This window comes from Pollicipes pollicipes, unplaced genomic scaffold, assembly GCF_011947565.3.
Source record: "Pollicipes pollicipes isolate AB1234 unplaced genomic scaffold, Ppol_2.1 Scaffold_4295;HRSCAF=5057_pilon_pilon_pilon, whole genome shotgun sequence".
Taxonomy (NCBI): domain Eukaryota; kingdom Metazoa; phylum Arthropoda; class Thecostraca; order Pollicipedomorpha; family Pollicipedidae; genus Pollicipes; species Pollicipes pollicipes.
In genome coordinates this window covers 1,365,566-1,383,101 of record NW_023596461.1, presented here as the reverse complement: position 1 = coordinate 1,383,101, position 17,536 = coordinate 1,365,566, and the positions used below count along the sequence as shown (strand labels likewise).

Genomic DNA, 17,536 nt, shown 5'->3' with positions numbered 1-17,536 from the left:
AGCGCCGTGTGCAGGCCGCAATAATGACGTCACACACTCCCTCCTCGTGCAGACAGGGCTGGCCGAGTGCGGTGGCCTCCCGCAATTAGCCGCCGGCGTAATCTGCGTAATGACGCCTCTCAGTCGGTTTAGTGCGTCTGCTGCAATCACACCGCGGCGGTGTCAAAGTCGGCCAGTAATCAGACGCGCCCTGCTGGGAGCGGCCCGCAGTCTGTGAGCGCCAGCGGCGGCGGGCCTGGGTCGGCACACTCGACGGTCACTCCCTCGCCACCCCGCCCCCACTCCCTCCCTCCACCTCACCCGGTGACACACGCGGCGAGCTGGGCCTCTGCCGGAGCCACGGGGCGTCCTGCCTGGCGGCAGCGGGCGCTCAGACACAGACCAAGCGCGCTGTGTCCGGGCAGAGGCGACCACGTGCCTGTGATGGCTGCGTCCTGTCTGGCGGCAGCGGGCGCTCAGCCACAGACCGGGCAGGCTGTGTCCGGGCAGAGGCGACCACGCGCCTGAAATGGCTGCGTCCTTTCTAGCCGATGACTTGACGTGCAGTTTATGACGCTTGCTGCTTGGCTAGTCATTTGGAACGGAACTCGCCCGGTTTACGCTTTAAGCTCAGTCCGTTGTTGGTTATGGATGGCTGTGCTGCCTATTTTGTTTTATTGCTGCCCAGTAAACCCGGTTTGAACACGCGGTGATACAAAAGACCATGAACCAGGTTACAAGGATGACTATTTCCATTTAAAATCTGAAAGAAATCTGGATGCTGCGCATAGCTAAAAGGTGCACAGTGTCGGTTTCAGCACAGCGCACTCGCGTAACCTGCTTCTAGCCCAGCCCATTCCACTGACTTACGGAAACCACTCCCTTGTCATATATATGTGGCTATGCTTTGCTCTTGCAGACTGTAAATGACGGCCTTCAAAATGCAACGACGACATGCAATTGGTGCAGGTATGGGATACCTAAACAGGGCTTGCAATGAATTGCAACAAATCGTTCGAGATGTGTAACAAACCATCTTATCTCAACCCTTCTGTAGATTTACTTGCTTGCACGTAGTCGGACAAAGACTCAGTTACGGGTATATTATGCGGCCATTCCACGTTCTGCAACTGAACCCCTGCAGAGTGCCTTTGTGGAGCGGCGGCGGCCAGGGTCAGTGTTGGATCGTGACTGTGCCACACAGCTAAAATCGCAACCAGGAAGGTTTTCAACCTCTATTCTCACCTCGGCATGAGGTAATTCAGGAACGAAGACTGAATGCAGAGATCAGCAGGGACAGCAGCAGAGATCTCGTCCGATGGTATATTTGCAAACACATAAATACTGTATATGCCAAAGTGCATGTAGGTTGTGAGCCTTGACCGGCTGCTTTCCGCCAAGGATGGGATGCGGCTGGCTGGTAATCATTGTCTATATGCCAAAGTGTATGTAGGTTGTGAGCTTTGGCCGGCTGCTTTCCGCCAAGGATCGAATGTGGTTGGCTGGTAATCGCTGTCTATGTACGGAAGCAAGCTTGGAGTTCATGCTATCCAAAAACATAAATTCCTATCCATGCTTGAAGCAACCATTCAGGCCTACTTTTGGGTGAATTGACCATGTAACGGTAACGCATGCGGCGAGATCGTCGGCATTTGTTTTAGTTTTGTTTGTCCATCCATTTGATCCATTGCTGATAACGTTTAATATGCATCCCTTCATCAGATGGGATGAAATTGATGGGCGATGGAATTAAATGGGCCATGGAATATCTGGCAAACAGTGGAGGTGCTGTAAAAGCATGAACATTTTCACGTCACTGTGTCCACCTGGACCACAAACGCCGTGTATATCATGCACATCCGGACACGCCCTTTGAGCACTGGCGGTGACCTCCCGAGGCCGAGGCATTTCCGAGCAAGCGTTTCATTCAAGCCGTGTTTTCGCGCAACCTCCAGACGGCCAGTCCCAACCAAGAACGTCAGTCATGCACGTCCAAGGTTTCCGGGACGCGGAAGCGGTCACCCGGTCGCACGGTCACACCTGCGAGTGTGACGAGACACACATTCCGTCTTTATGGGCGCACTTGCGTGACAGATCACTTTCACCGGTTCTGTGACCGTTACGTAATATTCGAATGATGCTGTTCCCCTCGACCCATTGTGTATCGCGCGCTTCCGCTTCCCCCTGTGATAACGGGCGACGCCAGGGATCTGCGCACGTGCTGCGCTCAAGCCGACCAAGCGACGGACGTGCCGGGCGGCCGGCGCGCAAGCCGCCCTCGTGCCGACCGCGTCCGGGTCACGACCCCCCGCCGGCCTGCCATTGTTTGGGCCGCCGGGGTCGGCCGGGGACACCAGGGTCAGGCGGCGGCGTCTTTGAACGGCCATGGGACCCGACCCGCACATGGCTTGTAGGGAGGGGAAGTGAGGACTTTGTCGCGTGGAAGCATCAGGTGCCTTGGAATTAAAATGCAGATGGGCTTGCTGATCGCTATTTGTATGAATGCGGTATCCACAGGAACGCAGCCCAAAGGGAGAGAAAGTTCATTGAGTTTTAGTCCTCTCCTCAAGACAGGATCGAATACAATCTTTTTTCGCCACAACGCTGCTGAATCTTATTCGGCAATCTTATAATCAGGAAGATCAGTTTGGCTTAGCGTCTCATTGACTGCCATGAACAGTGACAGAGATCATTCGGTGTGAGGTCAAACTAACATGATATACTATTAATGCGTTAAATATTGTACATATTGGAGTTTGTGGTGCCTGTAGTCTGTTTGCAGTGCGGGGTACTGTAAGTGGGACTGGGATTAAGTCCCAAAAATCCTAGACCCCTTCTCCTCTTTGCAATTCTTGGCCCCGTCCCAGACCAGCCACAGCCGCTCCCCGGCATTTGTGATACGCTTCCTGCTGGCCTCGCCGTTTGTTCTATTCGTGAAAGAAATGTGTTCCTCTTGGACATGGCAGAGGAGAAGTTGCAGTGATTCATGAGGCAGAGATCATGCCCACGCAACCGACAAAACCTCAACGCCTGGAAACTGGACAAAGCAAATGTGTTACGCAAAACTGTCAGAAGCATGCAAACCAATGATGTTTGGCCTGGAGCACGGTACTTGTACTCCAAAACAAATTATCCTGGTGTACACCCGGTGCTGTTTGGTTCGGTGCATCTCTCGTTAATAACCCGATGCCGGTTTTTCTCCTTTTACAGTTGGCACTTCAAGTTTTTCAGAGTCGTTGCCCGATAGCTATGTTGCTAAGCGTAAAAACCGTCGCAGCGGCCGCATATATATCAGTCGGAATAAATATATCGTGTTCTCTTTCAGGTCAGGAGCGGAGGCCCACTCGGGTGGAGAAGCAGCGCTACGATGGCTGGTACAACAACATGGCCCACCCGGACTGGGGGTCAACCCGTGAGTGGCCGGCGCGGCGCGCGCCGTCTGCACGTGACTGACACCGCTGTGTCAGTGTCGGCTCATTCGCGGTTTTCACGCGCTGTCGGATGGAGGCCATCTGCTGGAGTCGCGTCTCTTTTCAGGCCTATTCGTCGATGACTCAGCCGATGCGCTCGCCTCAGTTTATTTTCGGACTCGATGGGTCTGGAGGGGAATTGATTCGCTTTTCACCCTTTCACCGAGCTCTTTTATCCGCTCGGTGAAAACCCGCTGGACACGTCCAGCGGTGCCCGACGTGTATTTTAGAACACAGCCATGAGTGAGCAAGCCGCGACGAGACACGCACGGACGTAGAGGGCGTAATGGTTCCGAACGCACCACAGTTCCCAACTGTTGGCAAAATACTGTTCCCAACTGTTGGCTTGTCCCGAAACCTATCCTATCGAAATCTGTCGAAACCTATCTAAATTTGCTACGGTTAGCATACCTGTTGTGGAAGACGCCCGCATAGTACAAAGCAGAACCGACCGAAGTCGCCCGAAACTGGAGAATACATCTAATTAGCATTTCAAGGATCTAGCCCGTCACTATGGTCTCCCATCTATGCCCCTGGCCCAGAAGTCGTGACAAGACAGCATTGTACGTCAAACGGCGGCCCTGGTCACGGGGTATGCCGACAGTGGGCAGCAGGGCGGCGGCCAGACACGGGCTGAAGGACGACCCCAGTGGCAGCACCGACGCCCGTTTAGAACCCTTAAAACTCCTTCCATGCATAACCATAGGGCTGACGTTTAGCCTTCACGAGGTCTGGAAGAGTCACGGCCTCCTGGCTATTCCGCTTCTGCACCTATGGGCAGAGGTCACCGTGGAATACGGAGGCGCAGCCTTGGGTGGGGCCCGCGGGCAAGCCCTTTCTCCTCTCCCCAAGATCCACATTTTTTCTGTTTTCGCCGTAGATGGCTCCCGACAGAACGTTAGGCGATCAGCGCGATGCGTTCTCGCCGAGCTCCCCGGTAAGAAAGTCCTGGCTGCGCCTCTAGTGGAATATTGTCAGCGAGCAATAGCCCTGTTACCAGGCGGGACGCCGCCTGTAAGCAACGGGCAGCGCCTTGACATGGGCTGCATCGCACAAACCACCGGTAGGAATTCATTCCCGGGGCGGCCCCCGTGACCTGCCCTGCAGCACGCGGCGTCCGGTCAGCGGGTCGACCCCCGTCCACGGCCCTCACAACTCCGGTCACGTCTCGCCCCGTCGGGTCACCTTGGATCCGTTCGCTATCGATGTCAGAGTTCGAATTAATTCTAGCTCGTTAGGTTGGACGGGAGCGCGGAGAGCGCCCGTCGAGATGCTATCGGTCGGTCGGGGGCCGGGGAGACGGGCGCCCCGGATCCCGCCCGCGCCCCCGCGCGGCCCAGTGCCCCAGAGCGACGGTCGGAGCGCGGACTGGTCCGGTCCCGCCCGGTCCAGTTCGGTCCGGTCGGGCCTAGCCTCGCGCGGTGCGGCGGCCCAGCCGCGCCGTATTCGAACTCGCCTCATGAATGTATTTATGCTGTCTGCGGTTGGAGTTGAATTCAGGCTTCTGGCTTTATTATTGACACATGTTTGGCACTCTCATAAGTCATAACAACAATGTACTACTCACTGTTTGACTAAAAATCGCCAAAATATTTGAGGCGGATTCAAAAGTATAATCTTATAGACGGTTTGGTGGGACGCCAGCAAAACAGGGGTGACACAAACAGGAGAACGGACAGAGAGCCAGACAGACCGACGGAGAGATATCCCATGAATGGACGATGGAAAGTTCAGATGGGGCAGATCAGGGCCTGATCAGGAGACAAGAAGAAGAATGGGACTGTTGAACACGCCATAGTGTTTTTTCTGCTTTCTTGCTTGACAGTAGAAGTCTGCAGACACGCCCACCATGACATGACATAATAAGGTATGACGGAGGCTCAAGGTCACGTTATCACATCGTGATAGAAGGTAGAGAGATTCTAAAGGAGGGATAGGAAGGAGGGAAAGAAAAAAGAGGAAGAAAGAGAAAGAGGGGGAGAGAAAGAGAGGGAGAGAAAAAGAGGGAGAGAGGGGGGAGAGAAAGAGAGGAGGAGAGCGAGAGAGGGAGAGAGAGGGGAAAAAGAGAGGGGGAAAGAGAGAGAGGGAGAGAAAAAGAGAGGAGAGAGAGAGAGAGAGAGAGAGAGAGGGGGGGGGAGAGGCGGAGAAGAGGGAACAAGACGAAGCATAGATCGGCACAAGCGGGAGGGAGAAAGATCAATAGAAATGTTTTGACAGATCGTGACCCATTAACGCGCCAGGCAATGGTTTCTCCCGCCGCGGCCGGAGCTGTTTACTCCGTCGCTTGTCTAAGTGGGCGGCGCTGGAACGCCCAGGCGCCTAAGCGTGCGAAACGCTGCTAATTTGACAGACCTCACTACCTGGCAGCGTTGACAAGGCGACTCCCACTGAGGCGCTGCTGGTGAAGAATGCGGCCTGGCATGAACAGGGAGCTGCGCTTCAAGGATGTGGGTGTTGCGTAACGGACACGTGCATGACCGTGGTAGGGAGTGGCCACATCGCTTGATATTTATCCTTGAATTATCGTAGTTGGCATTGCGATGTAAAAAGTTGTTTTATAGGCGTAGGCCAGTAAACACGTAGAAATGACAGCGTGCCTGGGTGACCGCTTGATGCGGAGTCCAGCTAAACCTTCGGTCATGTTTACGTCTGCTCTGGTCCCTGCAAAACAACGGGAGATGAACGCACTTTCCACAAGTTCTGGGTAGGCAAGGGAGTGTTGTGTTCTCGTTTTTCCATGGAATGGTGAAGGATTAATGAAGATTTTTCTAAGTCCCGGAGCACTGCCCCCGGCCCCCCCCCCCCCCCCCCCCATCCCTCCCGCTGTCCCCTACTGCTGCACCTCTGAGTGACGTGCAGACGGGTTTCCGGTGAGCTGTGCGGGATATGGCGACACTGAGGTGTGGCACCGCTTCTGAATCACATGGCACGTGCCGTATATCCACCGGCTCGGCGATGTCATATATTCTCGATACATGGGTATCACACATACCCCAATATGCATGTCTCATGGCCTGAACACATGGTCTAATAGACCGATGCCAGTTTACCACAAGCCTTGCTTTGTTACACAACGTGGTTCGGGAAGGCCAAAAGCGTTCCGTTCCTGATAAGCCTAGACGTGCCTTCGAATCTCTGACATTTTGCCGGCAAGCAGGACTGCCGCACGCAGCCCGGTCCGGTCCCCAGCCTGACCTGACCTTGACCTTTTGCAGAGCAGCGACTGACGCGGAAGACGCCGCCGTCCTACGCAGACGGCGTGTACATGATGGCCGGCCAGGACCGGCCCAGCCCCCGCAAGCTCAGCAGGATCCTGATGAAGGGCAAGGACGGCATGCCGTCGCGCAAGAACCGCACGGCGTTGCTGGTCTTCTTCGGTGAGCCCGGCGACCGCCTGCCGGCGACTTGTCTAGCGTGCTTTTCGGGTGGGGTGTGAGGGAAAACGGCGCGTGGGCCGGGCGTTCCAACACATTTCTGCAGCGCCGGTGCGCGGTCCCGTGGTGCTGGGCCGCAGAGTTTGGCTGGCTTTGGAGGCAGTGGAATAAGCAGGTCAGTGTATTTGCAAACCGGGCGGTTACCTTGCAGCGGTTGCTGGTGTAAAAGGATGTGAGTGCATAAAATAGGGCGAAACTGTCTACACGGCGGACAGAATGTCCATCACTGCGATAGAGCAGAATGGTAATGCTCCTAAACAGATGACTGAAACGTCTTTATTCAATCGGAAAGGTATGGCCTCATACGAACAAGGCACTAGCGAGTTAAAGCCGTGTTTTGCAGGCGCTCGTAATGGCATAGTCTCTCCGAGCATGCCAAACAGCTCATGTCCACATGCTGGGCCGTGAACGGGATCACGCAAAACCAGTTTTGCTCTTGAAATCGAGGTGCAAAATCCCTCATGGTCATGCCCTCATCATGCAAACTGCGACCCCGGCGATGAACTCTGCTAATTAACCCCCAGCGTGATTAGTGGCCGGCACGAGTGACCCCAGCATGTAACACGAACACCGGCACCGAACCTTACACCTGTATGCCTCTTTTGTCACGGAGTTTATGTTCCGCAGGACAAATGGTGTCGTCTGAAATCTTGATGGCGTCAGAGATGGGCTGTCCGATAGAAATGCACAAGATCAACGTAGAAAAGTGTGACGAGATGTATGACGCCGACTGCAGTGGAGAGAAGTACATGCCCTTCTACCGGGCCGGCTATGACGCAACGACTGGCCAGAGTCCAAACATGCCCAGGGAACAGGTGAGCGTTTGGGTTTCAGACGCTTCACGTAACGAAGCTTGTTTTCGTCGCGCTCAAGACGTTGCCCGTCATGCGTTGGCAGAGGTGATGCTTAAACTGGGTGTTAGTGAAACACTTACGTTAATGGCAATAATGGAAATGCATGCATCTTTTGGAAGCGCTCTCCTAATAGAACGCTTGCCCTTATCGAGCCACTTTTGGTGCGGTACAGCTGTCCCACCGCAGCTTAGCTCATTGGCGAGGCGCGAGGCGAGAGAGCAGACGCGCACCGCGCTGCGATAATGGAGATCGCTGGCCTTTGAGGTCACGTGACCTCTGCCAACTCGGTGTCAAGAAACGAAGTGGGTAATAACGAGGTCATGATACCCTCCGATATGAGCCAGATCAGGTGAAATGGCGCTGTCAGCGCGTGGTTAGTCAGTGGTGGATTGAGCCGTCCGTTTTGAGTGGGAGAGCAGAGATCCAGTGGAGGTGACGTCTCCCTATGTCGCTCTACTGTGTGTTGTACGATTTTGGCGTGCGTAAGAGCGATATCTTCAATGTATTTGCTTTCCCTCGAGTCTCCACACGGCCAGCTACCATGTTACTGATAACGTAGGCTATGGATGTCACAGACGCCTTACTAGCATGCTCCACACTTGATCATTAAACGAGTGCTTCACATTTATATGGGGTTTTGAGCCGAATTGGTGGAATTGACATTTAAAAATCTTGAAAAACCTTCGGTGGTGTTTACAACCATGCCCCTCTTAAGACCGAAGTCCCTCTAGTTTCTGAGCTACACGTCTACACGTCTATACACGGCTACACGCGAAAATGGGACTAGGCATATCGGGGAGACTGTTTCTAAGTCAACTTAGCATTCACGACGTCATAATAATGTCATTCAAATCTTGCCATTTCATAAGCCATGCGGCGATCAAGGCCAAAAAATATGATTGTGGAGGCGTTCATATCTGGCGTTTATGGTGTGATTTCCAGATATAACGGCCGTCAATTGGCTCTCAATCATTGTTGTGCAAGCTGCGATCAAGTACGTAATCAAGCCATGACGCATTGGGGAGTATATTTACTAAACAGATAATTGTGCAGTCTAGAGCAGTCCTTCCATATTTAGATAAGTGATAAACAGAAATTAATTTTTCGTTTTTTATGACAAAATGTGGGTGGAGAGGGGCTTTAAAGAACAGTCTGTTTGTAGAAAACAGGTTAATCCAACGTTAAGCTTTCCTGCAACGCTCCACCTTCCTTGGTTTTGATTTGAACACGGGAGACAAAGCTCCCTCCCAACCCTACGCCTAGTAAGACGCTTAAGGCGCGTAAGGTAAGTAGCCCCTCCCCTCCCCCTCCCTAAGCCACAGGCTTACAACAGGCGAGTGTGGCAGCGCGGATAAGCAGTTGGGCAAAGAACGACTCTCCAGCTAGGCCGGCCGGTGGCTTACCTGTGATCTCACTCCCGACAGATCAACTCGAAGACCAGCTGGATTGATGGCAGCTTCGTCTACAGTACCAGCGAGGCCTGGGTCAACACCATGCGGTCCTTCAGCAACGGCACGCTGCGCACCGACGAGAATGGCATGCCGCCACGCAACAAAGAGCGCGTACCCATCATGAACAAGCCCAGTCCCCACCTGTTCAAAACGCTCTCGCCCGAGCGAATGTACTGTGAGTACCTATGGCATGTCTCTATTGTTTGTGTGGCTGGACGACGCATTGTCTCATTGAGACAGTGCATCGGACTTAATCAGGGTTGTTGTTCAACAACTCCTCTAAGGCAGCTGTACTATTTCATCCGGGCAGCTGAGATAATAAGCATTTATAGCGCAGTGCAATAAACGGCTTCGACTGGTTAGGAACTCAGGAAGGCAAGGACAAGTGAGGAAGGTAGGGTCTAGATTTAACACCACCTCGTTTACGTGTGGACATGGGCCATGTAACGGTATTACATAATTAGTGTTCTCCACCACACAATTATCTCCACACGGATCCATTTTTCTTAATCATCATGGAACCAAATCGTGCGAACATTTCCGTTGATTGCGGCCAATCAATGCTCGTAAAAAGCCAGCGGGAGGCACGAGACCCGTTGCCGAAAACAACACGGTCGCCCCCAGCTGACAAAGACAGACAGCGTGCCTCGCTGTTGGGTTCGTCACTCACTTTCTAAAAGAAGGCTGGATCTCATTAGGCCCTCGTTCCCCGCGGAATTTCGAGGACACTTGGAGTGGCTCGCCTCTGCTGCGGCCGCGGGCGGTGAGAGGGGACGGGCCACCGCGCCTGCGCCCTCGCTCTGGGGCGCGGCAGGGCACCGGGCCCGTGCGGGCTCGGTCACGCACCCGACCACACAGCCAGCCGAGTCCGCCAGACACCTCACCCCGCGCGGCGTCCGCAATTAATGGTCCGCCGTTGCTGTTCCACAACTGCATGCGGCAGATGAAAGTTGCAGATAGACGACCGACATGAAGGCACCGGCGCTTTCCTCTGGCGCCTTGTGACACGATGTGCTGACTAAGGCGCGCACAAGCGGTTGAGCGTCAACTATGCATTACAAACAGAGAAGACCGTACGGCAAATCGAAATTGGCAGTGATCTGCAAGAAACTGATCAGATAGAACGGTCGTGGGAACTGCAAGTAACTGAAGCAGAATTAATTTGAGGAGCGGGTGTACATTTGTTTCAGTCTCATAACGAGAGGCGAAGTAGTTGGCTCGTTATCACCGTTGATTAATTAGGTCTGCATTGAAACAAATGAATTGAAAATTGCCTGACGAAGACGAAACCTTGGCCGAAGCTTCCTGCAAGTAGTTATGGCTCTATTGCATGTTATGTTGGAGTGATACATTTTTTATCAACGGCACATACTCGAAGAGATATACATGCAAACGGCTCATATTGCGAAATATATGTTGCAAGTTTCTCATCCACTGACATTATGACCCATGTCACGAAGTAAGTTTAGCCCCTCTGAAACAATACAGTTCGCCCGAAAAGTACAACAACAAAAAGCATTAGGCTCACTACATAAGAACTTCCGTCACTGTACAGCAAGCGGCGTGTTATCCATGTGGTGACAGCGGCCCACTAATATCATGTTTTCTATCTCACCTCTTCGTCTCATCTATAGGGCACTCACAGATCCACCGGTCGATCAGTCCAGCTCGCTTGTACGTACTCCCAAAAACTGATTGCTAAAATGCCTGTTATTGTGCTTACTACTGGGCTCATAGTTATATATATATATATATATATATATATATATATATATATATATATATATATATATATATGCACTGCACCGTGCTGTTCTGGTATGCCTATCCCATCCGGTCACGCTTGGAAAGCTCCATGGCTCTTAACCGGAGCCTGCGGCCTTGCGTCATGATGCTGTCTCATGCGAGCCAGAACACTGGGCACCAGTGATGCTGTCTCTTGCGAGCCAGAAGCACTGGTGCCCATGATGCTGTCTCTTGCGAGCCAGAACACTGGTGCCCATGATGCTGTCTCTTGCGAGCCAGAACACTGGTGCCCATTATGCTGTCTCTTGCGAGCCAGAACACTGGTGCCCATGATGCTGTCTCTTGCGAGCCAGAACACTGGTGCCCATGATGCTGTCTCTTGCGAGCCAGAACACTGGTGCCCAGTGATCGATACCGCCTTATCACTGCAACTCGTGTCTTATCAGCTGATACCGGTTGAGCCTGTTAGATGCATACAACTGGATGCGAGATATGAATGCGATAGCATCGTCGCCTTTTATTCCGCTCGCTCAGACTGATTTATCGACGGGCTGTGTTAACGAAGCAGCACCTGCAGAACCCACATCTACCACACTGCATTCAACACTTCCGCAGCGTTCTCCGCAACCTCTCCACGGCCCTGATGGGCGTGCCTGGCCGAGGGACGAGCCGCTGTCCAGCAGCGCCGAGTGCCACTGGGTCGTCGCCGGCGAGGGCCGCCCCACTCGGCCCCGACCTTGCCCCAGTTGGCCGGTCGGGGGCGCCCCTGCGCGGCCGCAGAGGCGACCCCAGACGCGCGCGCCGGTGGGCGCGCCCGGCCAGCCGGCCCGCCACCAATCCACACTGATTGGCGCAGCCGGCGGCCGCGGCCGAGGCCTGGGCCCGACTCGAGGGCGGCGTGGCCGTAAACCGGCGCCACAGGGCGCACTGGGCCAGGGCCCGGCCCGCCGAGGTCTCACACGCCGCCCGTGCAGCTCGCGCTCCCATCGATAACAGGGAGCGGCGCAGTGAAATCTATCACTCGCCTTGGTGCATGACGCTAGATGTGGCCGTCTGACGCGGTCATGGCCAGCCTCTGGCCAGAGTGGCCGTCGTCAAGACGTGCTGTGTTAATCATGAACTTCCCAGGCGTCGGTGAGCTATGTGGGGCGTTTTCCGCATTCCTTATCGTGCAAAATGAAACATGCAACAACACGTCAGATGCTGCACGAGGCTGGTATTTACCGCCGTGAACAGCTGCCCCGTTTTTCGGCGTCACTGCCTCTGTGTCGGTGTTCACGGCAGGGGATACGCTGTGGGAGTACTCCACGGCGGTGGGTTACGAGCGGTGCGGCAATTGAACACGGGACGCTGACAAGTCCAATGCCTCGCCGGTCACGACATTCACACCCTTGCGACGAGACTCAACAGCACGCTGTTGCCGCAGCATCGCTGGGGCATTGTTTGGCTTTGTGTTTATGGCTCTTGGTGATTAAGCGGACCACATGTGCATTGAAAGAAAGTTCTGCCGGAATCGATACGGTGACATGATGGGACGGAGGGCATTGAGCATTGGGTGGGACGTGCTGTTCGTTAGTGTGGCAATGCCCATAAGCTGATGTCGAGGCCATACTCGTGCTGAACCATCCGAACGGTTTGCATCGCGTGTTTGGGTTCTGAGTCTGCCCCAAGGCGGGCCTGTGTGTTCCTTCTGAACCCAAAACCCAAACATTGACATTGCAGGTGCATGCATGTGTTTTCATTTGGTCTTTGGCGAGGCTCGGATTGGAGAGGCGTATTTCCGTGCCGTGCTCTGCACGCGGCTCATCTGCCCCTGCCATCCAATCATGAGGCTTGATGTCTCGTGCCTCAGGATGATCAGTATCAAGCAATCAGGCATACTTAAACGGAATGTTAATCGCTATCATGCACTTGGACAATGCGAGGGAAACTCAGATTGCCATACTTGCGTCGAGGTGAACAGGGTAAAGGCTTGTTCTTGACTCACTTATATCGATGTCGTAAGCCTACCTGTAAGTACAGCGTGTAATTCGTTCTAAACTGGTCACGTTTAGAGTCCATGGGCCATAAGCGAGTTAATTTGCTGCAGAGTACACTAAATTTGCTACATATGCCTACTGGGTTATAAACCTAGATGCCTTTCACCTAGGCCAAGGTCCCTGCATTCCCGGCAGTAGCTGTGCAGACCCACACCTCGCCGACGGCGGTCCTCAAACGTCGCCTTGGAAATGAGCCAAATGGCGTACACAGTCGATAGCTGTTGCCTATGCTGCTACAGAAAGCCTTGCAGGCGGCTGCGCGTCTGTTAAAGGCGGAAGTTTTTCCCTCAGAGCTTATCTTGTTGGGAGATAGAGGGGTGGGGGAGGAGGGACTCGTCGAAATAGTGATGACTCGCATGAAGACATTACGGTTAAGACGACGAGTTGTTTCAGATTTAAATGCTCGTGACTGGATGACATTTTAATAGGTCTTAAGTTTGGCAAGGGATTGTCAAATAAGCTGTGAATTTGTCTGAGGTCCTCAAATTTTAGCTAGCCATGGCTCCGCCGACGTACGCATCAAAACATAAACTGCATTGGTGGATGCGTGTGTGAGCAGCTTAAGTCAATACGGGGGCATAACTGATGCACTATATCGCGCCCTTTTATTTTCTGACAATGCCAATGAGCGCAGCGCAAACAAACCCACGGCATCGTGCTGTGTGGGGAGGTTGAGTTTATTGGCCCAACCCGTCATTTGGTGACCAGAGGCGGCACGGAGATAACCGCGCGTACCATCAGAACCCCCTGTGATCTTGTCAGCACGATGTCTTCATCTCGGGCTTCCGTTCTCCAATTCCCAGCGTCAAGATGCCGTAAAGACGGCTAGGGCATCAAGCCTGCTCTCTGTTCTTTCGTCCCCGGCATAAACTTTAATTCTTTTTCAGCGCTGGTCGTAATACAACCTTGCGTTTACCTCTCGCGTGGCGTAAGATCTGATAATGCGCCGGCTGTTCGGTAAGAGTTACGATATTCAATCGCCTCATCCTTCCCGAGCGCCATCAAACTGGCAGTTTTTATCACCTCTGTGTGGGATGCACCTGCCAATTAACCCAGAGTGCGGCGCATCATCAGCATTCATCGCATGCACGTCTAGCCGCAAATTGCTCGGGGCTCCGAGTATCTGAGCCATGGTCATGTCCACGTCCGATGCATTGCTTGCAGTGCATCATCAGGACGTCCAAAACGGATGTTCCGCTGCTTATCTCTGACGTCACAGCACATCACTGGGCGGTTAGAGTTGCCGGCTACGGTCAAAATGTGTTATTCAGCCAGGTTGTTTTTATTGAACGGGAGCTGTCGGGATAATCTTTGTCCATTCACCAGGCTTCGCCAGTCAGGAGTGTCAATGTGTCAACGTTAGCGAGTGACAGTGACGAGTGCCGTCACGAAAGCCATATTAGTCATATCACTGCCATAACATTGTCTTACTATTCATCAAGGCTGCGTTAGGGAAAACAAGGTGGTTCAAAAAATACATTTTATGTAGTGATCCGGCCGGAATGATATGATCGGTCCCGGTATAATCAAATCTAGGCTGATAACCTTGTGCCGGGCCATCATTGATCAAAGCTGAGGACGGCATAGGGATTGTCCGGGAAAGTTCGATTTAGTAAAACCAGCTGGTCAGAATAATATATGTTCATGTGAGCTATGTCTCAGCTCAATAATATCTCAAATATTGCTGGCTCTTGCGCCATCATGCTTATCCGGCGAAGTTAGTCTACCCGAGAATACGCAGTTCAGCATGCAGTCTAGGGCCACGACGCTCACTTTCGAAGCAGGTAACAGTGGGATTCAATGCTGGCCACGGACAAGACTGATCTCCACTGGTCTGCTTGAGATTCCTCCGTAAGCCCACAGTCCAGCTAACCACTCACCACGCGTCTCTGCAGTGTCGGGCGCCGAAGGTACCAATCAGAATCACCACGTGCCCGTTTCAGTGCTGGGAGACGAGCGGACCAATCAGAACCCGGCGCTGCTCTCGTTCGGCATCCTCTTCTTCCGCTGGCACAACAAGGTGGCCCTGCGTGCGCAGGAGGAGCACCCGGACTGGAGTGACGAGGAGGTGTTCCAGCGAGCCCGACGCATCGTCATCGCCACACTGCAGGTCCGTGCAGGTCTCGTGACTCGTCCCCAGGCGTCAGGTCCGTGCAGGTCTCGGGACTCGTCCCCAGGCGCCAGGTCCGTGCAGGTCTCGGGACTCGTCCCCAGACGCCAGGTCCGTGCAGGTCTCGGGACTCGTCCCCAGGCGCCAGGTCTGTGCAGGTCTCGGGACTCGTCCCCAGGCGCCAGGTCCGTGCAGGTCTCGTGACTCGTCCCCAGGCGCATGTGCCGGACTCGGCCGCGCAGAAATCTCGTGCGCCGCGTCCTAGGGGTCCTTCGTCTGCGTGGGAACACAGGGTGCGTTCGGAATACAGGGTGTCTGGTGCTTGTCGGGCTGGTGCAGAAACGCATCGCATTATAGCAGGCCTGGCTTTCGCAGCGTGGGAATGACAGACCCAGGAATTTATATTACTCTCTATCCCACAGTTTGTCTTTACGTCTTGGAGTGTACTTTCCCACGTAAGCGATCATTTGCAGCGGTCTTCCATCCCAGCGGTCAGGGACGTAACTCCAAAGGCATACTCTGTGGCCAGCCTTCTCAAGGTTGAGTGTGAAAAATAGCTAGGCATACAAAATGCCAGAATGACATGGTTTGGTGCAGACCTCTCCTCTCCCGGGAATCTCCACTGCTGCAACAAATTCCAGCAATGGCCTAATCATCCTTGCGACGCTCGCCGCCTGCCGACCGCAGACCCGGCAATAACCCGAACCTTCTCCTTGCGCTGGCGGTTCGGAAGATAGGTTTTTGCTCACTAGCGCGTTCAGTGCTCACATCGCCCTGCCGCCGCGTCCAGGGTGAGATGGGCGCGCCCTGGCAGCGATGTTTCTCACCATCTCTTACAGTAACGACAATTTCTCACCTCAATTACTTCGACTCTCAGCTTTAATATCAGACTTCTGATTTCAGACCTCTGATATCTCAGTATCAGACTAGACTTTATATCAATAATAAATCAGCGCTCTATATGCGGATTGGTTCTTCGCACCAGACAATTGTTGTGCGTTTCTCGTGCGTTTCTCGGTCCCGGTGGCACAATGGTCGGATCACCAGCCCCAACATACGGCGGGGCAGTCGCAGTGGGTTCGAGACCCATCACCAAGCAGGTTCAATTCCTGCGCATTGATTGTCCATTCCCATTAACTGCGTCGTTTTTCCCCGACAACGAGGAAAGCTTTAGCAGCGGACGACCGTTTCGAAACCCTCTGTAAGGCCTTGAAAATACCCGGTTCTACTTGGCGGTCAGGTTAAGTGAAAATATCCCGTAAGACGGCATTCTCCGTTGGTGAGATCAGCGTTCATCGCGCAATCCGTGCTCAGCGAGCAAACTGGTCCCAACAGCTGACAACCAAACAATGAATGGCACTGCATTTATACAAAATCTACATAGATAATTTGTCACGCAGACGTAAGTGTGCCCACTTTTCTTTTTGCGTGAATGCCTTCTTTCCCCTTTAAAGGGAGTGTTCTACATTTGTATGGGGTTTTAAACTAAAGCAATAATCTTCAGGCTCATTTTGTGCAACTCACAGCCGTGCACTTCTTAAGAACTAAACCCCTCTAGTTTCTTAGCCACACGCCTGCGAAGATGAGCAGCATTTCTCTGGGAGACTATTTCAGAGTCACCCAGGCATCCATTGCTCCATAAGACCGTCATTCAAATTCTGCCATTCCATTAGCCTTACGGCAGTCAATACCAAGACAAATATAGCTGTCGAGTCGTTCATATCTGACGTTCGTGTGTACAATTTCCAAACGCAGCAGCCGTCAATTACCTCTCAATCAATGCTGTGCTAGGTACGATGACGTAATCAAACAATGATGTATTGAGGAGCCCATTCACTAAGCAGAGAAACTGTGCTGTCTAAACTAGTCTTTCCCATCAAGGAGTATACGAACAGTTAGAAGTGAGATTATGCCGTCATATCTGATGCCTGCTTCAATATGGTAAAAGGTGAAACATTCCCTTTAAACATAACCAACCTTCTGTGGATTTAATCAAACAGCAACGGCAGCCTGTTGTCCAGAAATCCCGGGAACTTTGAAACCAACTCACGAGCCAGGGCCTGAGATGATCTGTCAGAGGTCATCAGCAAACCCCTTGACCTTTTGGATAGCAACCGCCGCTTTGTTCGCTGCTGAGATCGATCAGACAGATGGTGCTGGCGGCAGAGCCGGCTTCAGCCCGACTCTCCAGTGGTTCTCGTCATCAGCCCGAGTGCCTGCAGCCGGAAAGCGTCTTGGCCCCGTGCGGGGTCGCGACCGGAAGTTAGCGGGGTTCGAGAACTGTCGAGCGAAGAACTCGCCGGCGCGCGCGTGGCAAAATCACCCTGGCATTAAAGTCGATGAAAGGATTCATTACTTTTCTGTGATTGACTAGAACAACGATGTTGATGCTCTGAGGAGCATAACGTGATCGGCATGTATGTCGGCACGACAAAGAGGGCCTAAAGTGAAGC

The 17,536-nt window shown here is 53.2% G+C and overlaps 1 protein-coding gene across 1 annotated transcript in view; it reads left to right on the top strand.

The window, feature by feature from the left end:
- The window catches only part of LOC119096881 (dual oxidase-like), a 49,284-nt gene that overhangs the window by 13,219 nt on the left and 18,529 nt on the right, over positions 1–17,536 (top strand). Inside the window, 5 exon segments of the mRNA XM_037219866.1 lie at positions 3,305–3,391; positions 6,665–6,826; positions 7,511–7,698; positions 9,162–9,363; positions 14,917–15,083. Coding sequence (XP_037075761.1) covers positions 3,305–3,391; positions 6,665–6,826; positions 7,511–7,698; positions 9,162–9,363; positions 14,917–15,083 — 806 coding nt within the window.